This window comes from Vigna angularis, chromosome 3, assembly GCF_016808095.1.
Source record: "Vigna angularis cultivar LongXiaoDou No.4 chromosome 3, ASM1680809v1, whole genome shotgun sequence".
Lineage (NCBI taxonomy): Eukaryota > Viridiplantae > Streptophyta > Magnoliopsida > Fabales > Fabaceae > Vigna > Vigna angularis.
The window spans coordinates 1,217,034-1,232,650 of NC_068972.1; the positions used below are offsets into that span (position 1 = coordinate 1,217,034).

Sequence of the window (15,617 nt, forward strand, 5' to 3'; positions counted from 1 at the left end):
CGAACGCGAGATCATATGGGACGAACGTCTGAGCCCTTTTTTTTTTTATTTTTTTTTTATTATATATTTTTTCTTTTTATATACACACATTTTTTTAATTTTTCCTTTTATGAGGGTAAAACAATAAAACAAATTATTTAGTCAATCCGGACGAAATTGAGTGTTGACAGCTGCCCCTCTTTACTTAGATTTTACTAGATCATATGATAAACAATGTCTTCATATTATCAGAGTAAAAGATAAGTAAAGATAGAAATATTAATTTCGTTCGGATTTCAAAATACACAAGGAAAAACAGAGAATTTTCAATGAAAAAGAATCAGGAACAAACAGGGAATTTTTTTTTGAATTAATTAAAATTTTTTTGTTGTTTTTTTTTTCAAATAAAATGAACAAGATTAAATGAATGAGAAATTTGAATTTGATTGGGTTCGACCATTGCCATGCAGAGGGTCGTTTGAAAAAAAAAAAAATTAAAATCTGTACCTGACCATTGCCATGCAGAGGGTCGAGACAAAATAAAACTGAAAACTGCTTTCGACCATTATCTTGCAGATGGCCGAGATAAAACAAAACAAAAGGTGCGTCCGACCATTATCTTGCAGATGGCCGAGATAAAATGGAACTGAAAAAAGTGCTTTCGACCATTATCTTGCAGATGGCCAAAATAAAACAAGAGAAAAGTGCGCTCGACCATTATCTTGCAGATGGCCGAGATAAAACTGAAATGAAAAGTGCGCTCGACCATTATCTAGCAGATGGCCGAGATAAAACAAAAGAAAAGTGCGCTCGACCATTATCTAGCAGATGGCCGAGATAAAACAGGAGAAAAGTGCTTTCGACCATTATCTTGCAGATGGCCGAGATAAAAACAACAGAAAAGTGCTTTCGACCATTATCTAGCAGATGGCCGAGATAAAACAAACTGAAATGTGCTTTCGACCATTATCTTGCAGATGGCCGAGATAAAACAAGAGAAAAGTGCGCTCGACCATTATCTTGCAGATGGCCGAGATAAAACTGAAATGAAAAGTGCGCTCGACCATTATCTAGCAGATGGCCGAGATAAAACAAAAGAAAAGTGCGCTCGACCATTATCTAGCAGATGGCCGAGATAAAACAGGAGAAAAGTGCTTTCGACCATTATCTTGCAGATGGCCGAGATAAAAACAACAGAAAAGTGCTTTCGACCATTATCTAGCAGATGGCCGAGATAAAACAAACTGAAATGTGCTTTCGACCATTATCTTGCAGATGGCCGAGATAAAACAAGAGAAAAGTGCTTTCGACCATTATCTAGCAGATGGCCGAGATAAAACAAACTGAAATGTGCTTTCGACCATTATCTTGCAGATGGCCGAGATAAAATGGCAGAGAGAAAAATGTTTGATTGTTTTGAATTTGAAATTTGGAATTGGTTGAAATTTTGAGATGTTGAAATTTTTTTGATTTTGATTTTTTTTTGGAAAATTTTGAAATTAAGAAACAAGGTGTTGCATTTTTGTACAAGGATTTGAAATCTTGATGTGCAAGAGAAACTTGGTTGATGTAAATTTTGAAATTTGGAGAAGAAAACCTTGATGCATGCTGATTTTTTTTGTCTTTTTTTTTGAAAGAAGAAAATTTGGTGAAAGTATGTAATTTTGAAATTGGAGGAGAAAACTTTGATGCATGTTGAATTTTGTCTTTTTGAAGGAAGGAAATTTGATGAATATACATGGAGGCAAATTCAAAGTTTGATGAAAATATGTACATGATGTATGGGTAGATTATGAAACTATGACATTTTTTTAGAGTCAATTTGTTTCCTTTTAAATTATCCAATTTATGACGATCTAGACTTCCAATTTCCTTTCAATGGATGTCCAATTCTAAAGTCAACTGTTCAAAATGAAGCTTGTGTGCTACGCATTTCTTGACGAGATACTAGTGTGTACATGCTTGATATCAGGGGTTGGAAAAATATGTGGAGGATGATTGGAAGGATTTGGAGAGTACCGGGTTGGCTACTTGAGCCTCTTACTCCTTAAAACGGCTACAAAGGCCATTGTGAAGTAGTAGATACCCAGAAGCTGCTCTGGAACATTGTAAAAGCATTGGTATGGACGAATGTATCTGTGAATTGAGAGGGAATAAGTCAGGAATCAGGGAGTGAGAATATCATGTGGGATTTGCAAATTGCCCCAATTTTGGTGGTTTTAGATTTCTGAAGTTCGGGGCGAACCAAGATCATGCAAGGCCCAACAAGGGATGCCTCAGTCTTTGTATGAGCTTTGAATGTTCAGATGAAAAAAATTTGAGATTTAACAAAATTGCTCAATACTCTGAATGGGCCTGGCCGAAATATATGAAAGTCACAAAGTTGCTTTGGTTTTGGGTATGAGTCAATTAAGCGAGGTTCAAAAAGAGGTTGCCCCCCACTTTGGGTTTACGAATGATAAGATGGACTCAAAATCATACAAAGCTCCAAAGTGTCTGCCCCTGTTTTGAGGGTGGATCTATGAATTTCAGTATGGACAAATCTGAGAGGCCCAACAAGGGTTCAGATGGAACAAATCTGAGACTAACAAAGTTGCCCCAAGTTTGAGACCCGGGGGAAGAGTTTGAATGGGATTTGAATGTGTTCAGGAATTTGTGATGGATATGGAAAGGATTGGCTTGAAAAGATTGCCCCAAACGGTTTGATTTTACTTTGTAAAATCTTAATCAAAAGGGAGTTCCCTTCATCCGTGGACAATTATTTTTCATCACTCATTTTTTTTTGTTGGTCATTTTTGTCTTGTCCCGAAATTAAGCTTTATGAAAATTTAAGCAACCAGTATTCAATCTGTGTGGACTTTTATTGGGCTTGTAATGTGGCTTGGGCTAAAGGGTGTTGAAAGAAAGGATATAAAGGCTCAAATAAATTTTGTGGGTTATTTGAAACAAGAGTTACCATCTGCACCTCGTATTAGTTATTCGTCAAAACTGTTTTGACTATTTTGCCCTTTCTCAAATTTCATTCTTTGTTTGCCATCACTTTGTGATTCTTTGTATTTTTTTCTTCACTTTTGAGGAATTTTTTTTCATTTGATCACTAAGTGTGTTCTTCTTGCAACTTGAGTCGACTTCTATTGTGATGGTAACTCTTGTTCAGGTAAAATTTGAAAAGAAATTTCTTATTGGCTCAAATTTGGTATCAAAGGATGTATTTTTTTGTTTTTTTTTGGATGAAGAAAGATGGCCACACGTCATTTCAAATTTTGGTTGTTTCATTTTCAAAAGATTAATTAGGAGACAAGACTAAATGATCTCAACAAGAGTCATTTTTCATTCTTTTTTTTCATTTTTTTTATAACGGATTCCAGGATCTCCCAAATGAAAGCCAATGGAGGTGACGGAAATTCTGCCCTAGTGTAAAACTTGGTGTTTATCATTTGGGCTCAAGAACATGATTGGGCCAATCTCTTGGTATAGCGAGGGCTGAAGGATGATGTTTCCAAGCAATGCACACACAGATATCTCTTAAGAATATGTGACTCAAACATTTGACTATAGGAGATTATGACATCCATTACATTTTTTTTTGAAATCTCATAAAATGGATGATTTGCATCGAAAACAAATGACTCAACTTTTGCGTATTTTTTTTTTATGCATGAAGAAAAGTAATATGAAATGAAAATGATGATACTAGTTGAAAAGCAGATTATTTTTGTTTTGTTTTTTTTTTTTTTTTTTTTAAAATTGGGCTTTGCGGACCAGCCTAGAAACTGGACCTTGCGGGCCGATATGGAAAATAGGCTTTGTGAGCCATTGGGGAAATTGGGATTTTTTTTTTTTTTGGCCAATGTGGAATCTGGGCCTTGCGGGTGAGCATGGAAGCGGGGCTTTGCAAGTCAGTATGGGAAATGGGCATTCTGAGCTAATGTGGAAATTGAGATTTTTCGGCCATTGTGGAAACTGGGCCTTGCGGGTCAGCATGGAAGCTGGGCTTTGCAAGCCAGTATGGGAAATAGGATTTGAGAGCTAAAATGGAAACAAGGGCTTGGGAACCAGTGCAGAAACTAGGCTTGGTGAGCGATGTAAAAATTGATATGAGTAAACTTGATTTAGAAAAACGTTTGAAAAATGTTGTTTTTTTTTTGTTTTATTCACTTTCCGACATGTGAAAATCCAGATCGGATCGGACCTGAGGAGAAGTAACAAAGAAGGAAGTTGGACTTACCAGGTACATTGACCCAATGGATCAGATGACCTGAGCCGTGTGAACTTGTCACAAGAAGATGACAAAGAAAACATTTTTTTTTTGCATTTTTCAAAGTTTATGGAACAAGCTAAAAGAAAATCATTTTTTTGTTATGAGAAGATTTCACAAGATTGAACTAAAGAAAATTTTGCAACACCACCAGACTCAATGAGTCCAACACTATTCTTGTTACAACCATGACAAAATCTTCAGACAAGGATCTGAATTCCTTTAATTTTATCTTTTGCACAAATACTTGTTCACACAAATGAAAAGGAGAATTTGAATTCAAAACACAAGATCTACAAAGACATGCATTTTTTATTTTTTCAGAAATTCGGATGCACCAGTTTAAGAGAAACCTCATATGACAAAGGGGCCTAATGGGCTCAAAAACTGTTCATCTTTCATTCTCAAATTTTTTGTTATGAATGCAAAGAAAATTACACAAGTCAATTTGAACAAATGTACAAAACATCATTCAACAGCAAAAATGTGAAAACAAAATATTTTTGACATATTTTCAAAAGAAGTATACTCGAGAGAAAACCACGAAGGCCATTGGGCCTAATGGGCTCGAGCATTGTTTGCTTCTTTTTTCCTTTCTTTTTTTTTTTTTTAGATTTATTCAAAATGCAGAAGAAGGAGGAATAAAAATCAAACAAAATGGTGTGATGTGAAATTACAAACATGCCAAAATAATTCTTCACTCAAATTTATATTTCAGAAAGAATTGGGTTCAAAGAAGACTAACATGGTAATGAGGCCCAATGAACCTGAAAATGTCCTTTATCAAGCAAATGAAGAACAAATTTGAACACTTCAAATTTTACAACACTCCAATTATTATTTTTTTTTTGGAAAAATTTCTATTTATCATTTTTTTTATTTTTTTGGTTTATTATTTTTTTTTTTGGTGAAATCGGATCATCCAAGAAGTCTTGAATTGGGCCGGATCGACCCAACAAAACCCTACCCGTCTTTCAGATTTTCAAAAATTTTTTTATTTATTTTTTTTTTTAAAACTCAGAAAGAAATCAGACCGACACCAGACGGTTGCAACGACCGGAACTGTAGCCACAGTGGATTTGCTCAGCTATAAAACGGGTATCCCTTCGGGGTCGAGCGACATTTTCTGATTTTACTCTCTGTCTAACCTTCTCTTTCTCCCTCTTCCTCTCTTCCTTGAGCGTCTGAGTTCTGCGAGGAGCCTCTGCCCCCGTGTGCTTTCGGAGGCGTCCCAGTGCTGCGACGAGCTTCTGTAAGCCCTTCCCCTTCCAGGTAAGTCTTCTGAGCTCTTCGATCTTCTTTCTTTCCTTTAAGTTTTTCCTTTTTGTTTTTCTTCCTTCCATCCCTCCTTCTCTGCTTTTCTGTTCTTTCGATCTTTCCTTCTCTGTTTTTTTCGTTTTTCTTTTCCTTTACGATTTCTAGTTTATTTTTTTACTCTTTAGCTTTCTGCATCTGCCTTCCTTTCTTGTTCCCTTTTCTGTTTTTTCTTTTCTGCTTTCCTTTCCTGCAAGCTCTTTATTTTCTTCTGCTTTCCGCTTTGTCTGCTTTTATTTCCGTCTTGCCCTTCTTTGCTTTTCTTTCTGAGTCCTCTTTTCTCTTTTTTTTTAAAAAAAATTTAAAAACTTAAAACACTTAAGAACACAATTGTCTTAAACTTAAGGGGTATATAGGCTGGAAACCAGACGTTAATCTCCCTTCGATTGAAGGTATGGCAGAGACAATCGGGTAGAACAACGCCACGTACCCCATAAAAACAGAAAACTTAAAAAGAGAAAATTATTTGAAAGAACCGAACATGGACAATATGGACAAAGACAAAAGGACATAGATCCGTTTAGGACCCTCTTGCAAGGACCGTGAAACAGATCCGAGATCAGACACTGAAATAACAAGGACTGACCAGACAAAATAAACTTAAAAGGAAACAAAAACACATAAAGAAACACTGAAAAAACTTTTTCGTTTTATGCTTTTGTTATGTTTTTGTTCTTTTTATTTTTATATTTTTTTTTGTATGAAAACTTAGAGAGGAAAGATGAGCGAGATGGAGATGGAGAGGTACACCGGTCAGCGGTGGCGACCTACTGACGATCAGGTCAGAATGATGACCAATATTTACAATTACGGGGTCACACATCCCAGCAGAGCGCAAGTCGTCGAGATTGCGTCTCGACTAAGGGTTTTCGCAGACGTCAGCGAATACAATGTGCACTGCTGGTTTAACAATCACGGCAATCGGGTCAGGCGCTGGCAAGCGGAGATAGACCCCACTGGCACTCAGTTTTCACAACTGCCGCTATACATGTATGGTAAGCATCCTGATCACCTCCACCCTTTTTTTTTTTGAAAATTTCCCTCTTCATCTTATTATTGACAAAAAATTTTGTTTGTTTTGTTTTGTTTTTTTTTTTTTGGAAAGAATACGACTGGGTGATCATGAGGGCGCCGAGGCTGCTGGACTTGTTCCCCGTTCCGATCATCATTGACGACGACAGGGACGGACGACAAATCGCTCCACCCATGCTTCTCACATTCCGGACCAGAGCTCCCTCGACGGAGCTCTCCCTCAGACCACCGCAACCAGCTCGGGAATTTTTTCGCTGAATTGTTGTTTTTTTATTTTTTTATTTTCATGGTTTGTAATATTAACGATCACCAGTGATCGAACCTTGAACAATCTTTTATTTGCTTTTGTTTATTTTCTGCTCTTTTTTTGTTTTTTTATTTGAATTTGTGACTTTGCACTTCTTTGTTATATCTGCTTTTTTTCTTTTTTATGCATTTTTATTTTATTTATCAAATGTTAAGATCGTATGAGTATTCAGAATGATGTCTTTATTCAAAAACATCTCTCCGACCTTACTGTGAATCTTGCCCAAATGATGAAATAAAATTAGATTTTTATGGTTTTTCTTTGATTTCAGTCTAAACAAAATTTCTAATCTAAACGAAAAAATGGAAAACCGGGTTCAACAGAAAATAAATTATTTACAAAGAAAATACGGAAAAATGACTTCGAATGAAATGAGATCCAAAGCGAACACCATGAGCATGAAAAACAAAATTTTGAAATCATTATGCATATGAGACAAAGCAGAAATGGGAAGAGAGGAACAATGAACTCGTAAAACAAAATGAACAGTTTGAAATTTTGATGACCCCCTTTTTTTTGAATTGTATTATTTTATATTTTTTTACTTGTTTTCTTCCACGACATCCTTGAGGAGCGAGTTTGTGCTCAATGGAATATACCCGTGATGCTTTAGTCATTGTCATTTCCCTTTATTTTACTTTTAAAACTCAGTGTGGTATGAATCGTGTCGAAGAGCAAAAGATGAAAAAGTCGGATAATTTTATTGAAAGAAGTAACACAGAATACAACAAAATTTTCACAAAACAGTGTTAATATCGCTTAGTAGCATCCCCTATCTCAGAATCATCATGCGTAAAACTTTTTTACCGCATCCGAATTAACTGGCAAAGGTAACTCCTCTCCGTCCATCCTTGTGAGGATTAGTGCCCCTCCAGAGAATGCCTTCTTTACCACAAATGGCCCTTCATAATTTGGGGTCCATTTGCCTCTGAAATCCCTTTGTATGGGCAATATCTTCTTTAACACCAGTTCGCCTTCATGGAATTCCCTTGGATGTACTTTTTTGTCGAAAGCCTTTTTCATTCTTCTTTGATACAATTGCCCGTGGCACACCGCTGTCAGTCTCTTCTCTTCGATGAGATTGAGCTGGTCAAACCGAGCTTGAACCCACTCAGCTTCCTCCAATTGGGTTTCCAATAAAATTCGTAGAGATGGGATTTCCACCTCCAATGGAAGCACTGCTTCCATCCCATACACCAGCGAAAAAGGTGTTGCACCAGTGGACGTTCGTACTGAAGTACGATATCCATGTAAAGCAAAGGGAAGCATTTCATGCCAATCCTTGTAGGTGACCACCATCTTTTGCACGATCTTCTTGATATTCTTATTAGCAGCTTCTACTGCCCCATTCATTTTTGGACGGTAAGGAGAAGAATTAAGATGATGAATTTTGAACTCCTCGCATAATTCTGCCATCATCCGGTTGTTCAGGTTGGTAGCGTTATCAGTGATGATCTTGTTAGGCAGCCCATATCTGCAGATCAATTCCCTTTTTATGAATCTGGTCACCACCTTTCTAGTCACGTTGGCATAAGAAACGGCTTCGACCCACTTGGTAAAGTAATCGATTGCAACCAGTATGAAACGGTGTCCATTTGACGCTTTTGGCTCTATAGCTCCAATAACATCTATCCCTCACATTGAAAACGGCCATGGTGCAGACAACACATTCAAAGTCGTGGGCGATACATTGATATTGTCTGCATGCATCTGACATTTCTCGCACCTCCTTACATGTGTACAACAATCATTTTCCATGGTTAACCAGAAGTAACCAGCTCTCAGGATCTTCCTAGCCATTGAGTGCCCATTCATGTGGGTGTCGAATGTACCTTCGTGTACTTCTTTCAATATCAATTCGGCCTCTTTTGTATCTACACATCTGAGGAGAATCATGTCATGATTTCTCTTGTATAAAATGTCCCCACTTAAAATAAAACTACCAGCCAACCTTCGTAACGACCTTTTATCGTTTTCAGATGCTTTTTTAGGATATTCTTGGGTCTTAAGATAGTGCTTGATATCGAAGTACCAAGGTTTACCATCCACCTCCTCCTTGATGAACTGGCAATATGCTGGCTCCGCATGGCTCTTCATTTCAATCACTGGTAATTCTGTATTCGGGTCAACCTCAAACATGGATGACAAAGTAGCCAACGCGTCTGCTAACTGGTTATCTTCCCGTGGTATGTGGTTAAATGTGATGAAGTCGAAGCACTCCATTAATCCTTTGATGTATGCCTGGTAGGGGATTAATTTTGAGTCTCTTGTTTCCTACTCTCCCTTCAACTGGTTGATGACTAAAGCTGAATCTCCATATACTTCCAGAATTTTCACTTTGAACTCTATTGCCGCCCGAATACCCATAGCGCAGGCCTCATATTCTGCAATGTTATTCGTGCAATCAAAACACAGCCTTGATGTCATGGGCATATACTGCTGCTCTGGAGAGATTAATACTGCCCCTATGCCATGCCCCATCATATTCGACGCTCCATCAAATAGTAATATCCATGTTTCTTCGTCTCGGTATTTCCCGCCTTCTTCGAATAGAGTCATGATACCCTCATCGGGAAATTCAGGTTGCATTGGCTGATAATCGTTAATGGGTTGATGAGCTAAGTATTCTGCTAGAGCACTGCCCTTGATGGATTTTTGAGTAACATATACGATGTCATATTCTGACAATAGCACCTGCCACCGAGCTATCCTTCCAGTGAGAGCGGGCTTTTCAAAAATAAACTTGATAGGATCCATCTTGGATATCAACAATGTAGAGTGACTCAACATGTATTGCCTTAGGCGATGAGCGGCCCATGCCAATGCACAACAAGTTCGCTCTAACGTTGAATATCGTTGTTCGCAGTCTGTGAATTTCTTGCTCAAGTAATATATTGCATGCTCTCTTTTTCCAGCTTCATCATGTTGACCCAATATACAACCCATTGACCTTTCCAATACAGTTAAGTACAAAATGAGTGGTCTTCCTGGCTCGGGTGGACGTAATACAGGTGGGTCTTGCAAGTATTGTTTGATTTTTTCAAAAGCAGCTTGACAATCCTCGTTCCAAACCATAACCTGATTCTTTCGTAGCAACTTGAACATTGGTTCACAGGTAGCGGTTAATTGGGAGATGAATCTAGCGATGTAGTTCAATCTACCCAGAAAACCGCGAACCTCCTCCGTGCTAGGTGCAGGCATTTCTGATATCGCACGCACTTTGTCAGGATCCACTTTTATCCCTTTTTGGCTAACCACGAAGCCCAACAACTTCCCAGACTTCACTCCAAATGTGCATTTGGCAGGGTTTAACCTGAGTTTATACTTTCTCAATCTCTCAAATAATTTCTTCAAGTTGAGGACATGTTCTTCTTCCGATTCAGACTTTGCAATCATGTCATCCACATAAACCTCGATCTCCTTGTGCATCATATCATGAAAAAGTGTCACCATCGCCCTTTGATATGTTGCCCCGGCATTCTTGAGCCCGAAAGACATTACCTTATAACAAAAGGTCCCCCACAACGTGATGAAGGTCGTCTTTTCCATGTCCTCAGGCGCCATCTTAATTTGATTATACCCCGAGAAACCATCCATGAACGAAAATAGCGAGTACTTGGCTGTATTGTCAACTAACGTGTCGATGTGTGGTAATGGGAAGTTATCCTTCGGACTTGCACGATTCAAATCACGATAGTCGACACACATTCGAACCTTCCCATCTTTCTTAGGCACTGGTACAATATTTGCCACCCATTGTGGGTATTTAGCCACAGCCAGAAATCCTGCGTCGAATTGCTTCTGTACCTCTTCCTTAATTTTCAATGACATTTCTGGTTTCATTCTTCTTAGTCTTTGCTTGACTGGAAGGCATTCCTGCTTAAGTGGGAGCTTGTGTTGCACAATATCGGTATCCAATCCTGGCATGTCATTGTAAGACCAAGCGAACACATCCTTAAACTCCTTCAGTAGGGCTTGCAGCTTTACCTTCACTTCCTCTTTCATAGTAGTGCCGATTTTTACTTCCTTTATCTCTCCTTCCTCTCCCAAGTTGAGTACTTCAACATCCTCCTGATGGGGTTTTATCTCTTTGGACTCTTGTTCCACTAATCTCAAGAGCTCTGAAGAGGGTTCCGGGTCATCTTCCGGATCATCTTCCGGATCATCTTCCGCATTAATGACAGGGTGCTCCCACTTAGGGATATAGACATTTTTATTTTCAAAACATTCATTGTCATATTTGCATTATTTAAGTTTTGCGAAAAGAATAAATAAACAGGAAAAATCATGAAAAAGGATAAATGATGACAGAAATGAGAACAAACACGATTCAAATATTACACTGAAAGCAAAATAAAAGCATCAACCCGTGAGCCATGAATCCCAAAGCTCGGGTGAAGCGAATAGGGTTAATTAATATATTACATTTCAATTGATTTAGACATCACGGGTAAATCCAGACTCCTCCAATTGTTGAGCCGTGCACCTGGGGAGCAAACCCACACGAAGTTTGAGCTTTCAGATCTTGCTTCCTTTTCCACCACCGCTATATGACTAGTGTTCACCCATCCAGCACTGCGAAAACTCTCTTTGATACCACAAATGTGGATTTTCTTTGCCCTTGGTTCCCATTTCCCCATTCGAGCCAGAATGCGTTCCTTCCTTTCCTCAATCAACCTCTTGTCATCTTCCTTGTTGGGTCTATACCCCAGGCCATATCTGTTTTTGTTCCCAATCATCTCCAATGGGAATGTACGTCCTTGTCCATACTTGCCTAAACCATTCCCGTACTTATAACCTTCTTTCAGCATGACCTTGGCTGCCATGATAGAGGTGCATGATAAATGGGGGTTCATAGGAAACGGCTCAACATAGGTGTTTCCCACAATTTCTAATGATTGAAAAGTTGTTTCCAGAGCTTCCTCGGCTGCCTCAATATATCGCGTGGACGATGGTCCGCTCACAAGGAGGTCCTCCTCTCCTGATATTATCACCAGCTTATCTCCCATAACATATTTCAGCTTTTGGTGTAGTGTGGAAGGCACAACTCCTGCGGAATGGATCCACGGGCGACCCAACAAACAACTATAAGCCGGGAGGATATCCATAACTTGAAAGGTCACTTGAAAGACACAAGGACCAACTTGAACGGGCAATTCAATTTCTCCCATCACTACCCTTTTACTGCCGTCAAATGCCCTCACAATCATAGAGCTTGGTTTCATATGCATTCCGTCACAGGGTAGCTTCTCCAACGTTGATTTTGGCATGACATTGAGAGAGGAACCATTATCCACCAAGACACGCGCTATAACGTGATCTAAACATTTCACGGAGACATGAAGAGCCTTGTTATGACCTCTCCCCTCAGTGGGTATCTCCTCGTCAGTAAAGGTGAGGTAATTATTAGCGATGATGTTGCCAACGATACCCTCAAACTTGTTCAACGAAATACCATGCTCGACATGAGCCTCACTGAGTACCTTCATCAACAACTTTCTATGAGAGGTAGAATGCATAAGCAATTCTAACAAGGAAATCCGAGCAGGCATGCGTTTCAACTGCTCCACCACCTTATATTCACTCTGTTGAATGAATTTTAAAAATTCGCAGGCTTCTTCCTCAGAGATATCTTTCTTGTCTGCCTTGTCAGAGGTCTCTTCTACTTGCACACCTTTCCCCTTTAAATGCTCCTTAGTATTTGTGTCCATTGGTGTTTCATTATTACTACCTCCTCTTCCCGTCAAATTTGGTGGCGTGAAGATTCGACCACTCCTCGTCATTCCGCCGATGCCTGATATATTTTCAACAACTGGATCCTGGCTAGAGAAATGGCTTTCAATGCACTGTCCTTTCTCGACTACATGTGTCCCATACCTCCAAGGGACAGCTTTCTCGCTTTTGTAAGGAAAAGGAACTGGTGTATGGATGACAACGGGTGATCTTCCTTGAATTACTGGTGTAGGGGTGGTTCGAGTGAAGCGGATTATCAACGGCTCTGGCAAAGCTACATCTGGCTCCATACCAGTTTGTGCAAACACCTCCTCATACTTGTCTTCATAGCACACTTGCATCAGATTCCTATCAAGCAGATCTTGTAGAAACTTTTCAAATTCAACGCATTCCTCGATAGAGTGTTCCGTGCATGGATGGAGTCCACATGCTCTTTCCAAATCATAAGTCCCGTTTAAAAATCCCAACTTTAATAATTCCTTGAAAATAAACCTTCTGGAACTTCGGATCTTACCTGCATCCCTTATCAGTTCATGCTTCTTAACTTCAATGGCATTTGTCGAGGCATTACCATGTCCGGATAACGGATTAGTATCAATGCTAGGTTTATCTTCTTGAAATTTTAGCCACCCCGCATCAATTAGGGCCTGCACTTTACGCTTGAAAGCCATACACCTCTCAGTGGAGTGACCCACGCCTTCCCCGTGATAACTACACTTGGCATCTGCATCATAACCCCTAGGGTACGGAGGCTGTAGGGGTATCATTGGACATATAGCAACCAGACCCCTTTTGACGAGGTGAGGTAATAATTCAGTGTAAGTCATGGGGATGGGGGTGAAGTGGACAAAGTTTCTTTCCTGGGTTCTTCCCGGATAACCGCCTTGACCTGCATTTGGATTTGGATTTGCACTTGGCCCAGTCCTCCAAGCATTGCTTATGACGGGTTGTGATTGGTAGAATCCTTGTTGTTGTTGAGGCCTAATTGGATGAGCAAAAGCCGCATTGGCCGAATATGGAGGTTGACCCAAGTATGGTCTATAATTGTGAGAAGGAGCCTGACTTCTCCATACAGGCATTGCCAATGTTGCATGCACGTCTCCTTCTTTTTTCTTTCCTGGATTGAAAGAAGGCTTCTTTTTAGAGTTCTCCATCGTAGATGGACCACTTGCAATCTTCCCGCTCTTCACCCCAATCTCTATCCTCTCACCAATTATGACGACGTCAGCGAAATTGGCGGACACATTCCCTACCATATATTCATAAAATGGTGGCTGAAGCGTATTTACGAACATTGCCACCATTTCTTTTTCAAACAAAGGCGGCTCCACTTGTGTGGCCAATTCTCTCCACCGTTGGGCATATTCCTTGAAGGTCTCATTGTCTTTCTTTCCCATATTCTGTAATTGCAGACGATCCAGTGCTACATGCGTGTTGTATATATACCGTTTTACAAAGGCGTCGGCTAGATCTGCCCAACAATGGATCCGAGAGGGCTCCAAGTGGGTATACCAGTTTAATGCTACCCCAACCAAACTGTCTTGGAAAACATGGATGAGTAACTGGTTGTCATATGCGTACGCAGCCATTTTTCTGCAATACATGGCCAGATGGTTCTTAGGGCATGTATCACCCTTGTACTTCTCGAATTCGGGCGCCTTGAACTTATACGGTATTTTTACTCCAGGAACCAAACTTAGTCTTACAACATTTCCGAACCCATAGTTTTTCATCCCTTCAATAACCCTCATTTTTTCCTCCAGAATCTCCAGTCTGTTTTTAGCACCGTTACTGATGTCGATTCCTGCACGCGCCGCGGTTTGTGATGCGGCTCTTGCTGAAGAATCGTGGTTAACAATCATATGCGGTATCGTAGTCATTCTTGTTCCTTCAACTGTGATCGGTTCATTCGTTTGAGTACTTACCAAGGGAGCTGACACAGAGGTAGGTCCATGAGTGGTGATTGGTGGGATATCAATAGCTGTGGAGATGGGAAACGACACATGCCCCCCTTCGATATATTCTCCTACGGGAGGAGTATATCCTGAGGGTAATCCATACAACGGGAAAGGAATTGATTGGCTCGTAGCATTGAAAAATGGGGGATAAAAATGGGCATTCCCGCCAACCAGCGTAGATGAAGACTCTCCAGTAGCCTTCAGGGATTCAAGAGCAACCAAGATTTGTCCAACCTGGTCTTTCAACTGACTCATTTCAGCTTTAATGGATTCTTGTGACTCTTCCCAGCTTTCCATGATCCTTGAATTGGCTCGAGTCCTGTAGGGATGTCGTGGAAAGTTGGCCGTTTTTTTTTACTGTTTTATTATTAACTTAAGTTAGATGAAATGCTTCAAACAAAAAGGAAAGAAAAAGGGAGAGGGAAAGAACAAGGAAAAAAGTGATGCATGCTAATGATAGGTGGAAATCATAAGATCCTGACAACGTTAATGATGGAAATCGATACAAGTTGATACCATACAAAACATCTTAAGTCTTTCATATAGAGAAAATCTAACAAGACATGAATCACTTCCTAGCCCGAGTAGTGAAGGCCTTCATTTCGCCTACTAGCAATTTACAATGGTTAATAAAAAGCATTATCTCGGGAGGCGGGTTGCAAAAGTGGGTCGTAGCTTCGGCGTCCAACACCATCTTAGGGATATCTTCAATTGCTCCGTTCGCCAACATAGCCAGTTGGGAAAAATTTTCCTTCCAATGGTTCACAGCCTCTTCTTGCATCGCGATGTGGTCTTTCATTTGTTCTACCAAGGCATGATGCCTCTCTCCAAACTCCATTGACCTCCACCGTTCCTCTTGCTCTTCAATGTACTCCTCCATTTGTTTTATCATGGAGCGATGCTCTTCTTCGGCCTCTGCCAGCTTCCAACGCTCTTGGTTCATATCTGTCTCAAAAGACAAGGTCATTTCCTTCATCTCATGTCTCGCCTTTTCTACTTGAACCTGCGCTTCTCTTAGTCTCTTCAGAGCCTCTCG

General features: G+C 39.8%; 1 protein-coding gene across 1 annotated transcript; it reads right to left on the reverse strand.

The window, feature by feature from the left end:
* Positions 1-9,164: 9,164 nt before the first annotated feature.
* Positions 9,165-14,878, reverse strand: LOC128195722 (uncharacterized). Its single transcript, XM_052874067.1, has 2 exons — positions 11,390-14,878; positions 9,165-11,084 (listed from the first exon to the last, which is right to left on the reverse strand). Exons 1-2 carry the CDS (start codon positions 14,876-14,878, stop codon positions 9,165-9,167), a joined length of 5,409 nt encoding a protein of 1,802 aa, XP_052730027.1.
* Positions 14,879-15,617: the final 739 nt, after the last annotated feature.

Coding starts and splice junctions, on each gene's coding strand:
- LOC128195722 (XM_052874067.1), bottom strand. CDS start 14,878: ATGGAAAGCTGGGAAGAGTCACAAGAATCCATTAAAGCTGAAATGAGT. Junction 11,085..11,389: donor AAAGCTCAAACTTCGTGTGG/GTTTGCTCCCCA, acceptor TATATCCCTAAG/TGGGAGCACCCTGTCATTAA.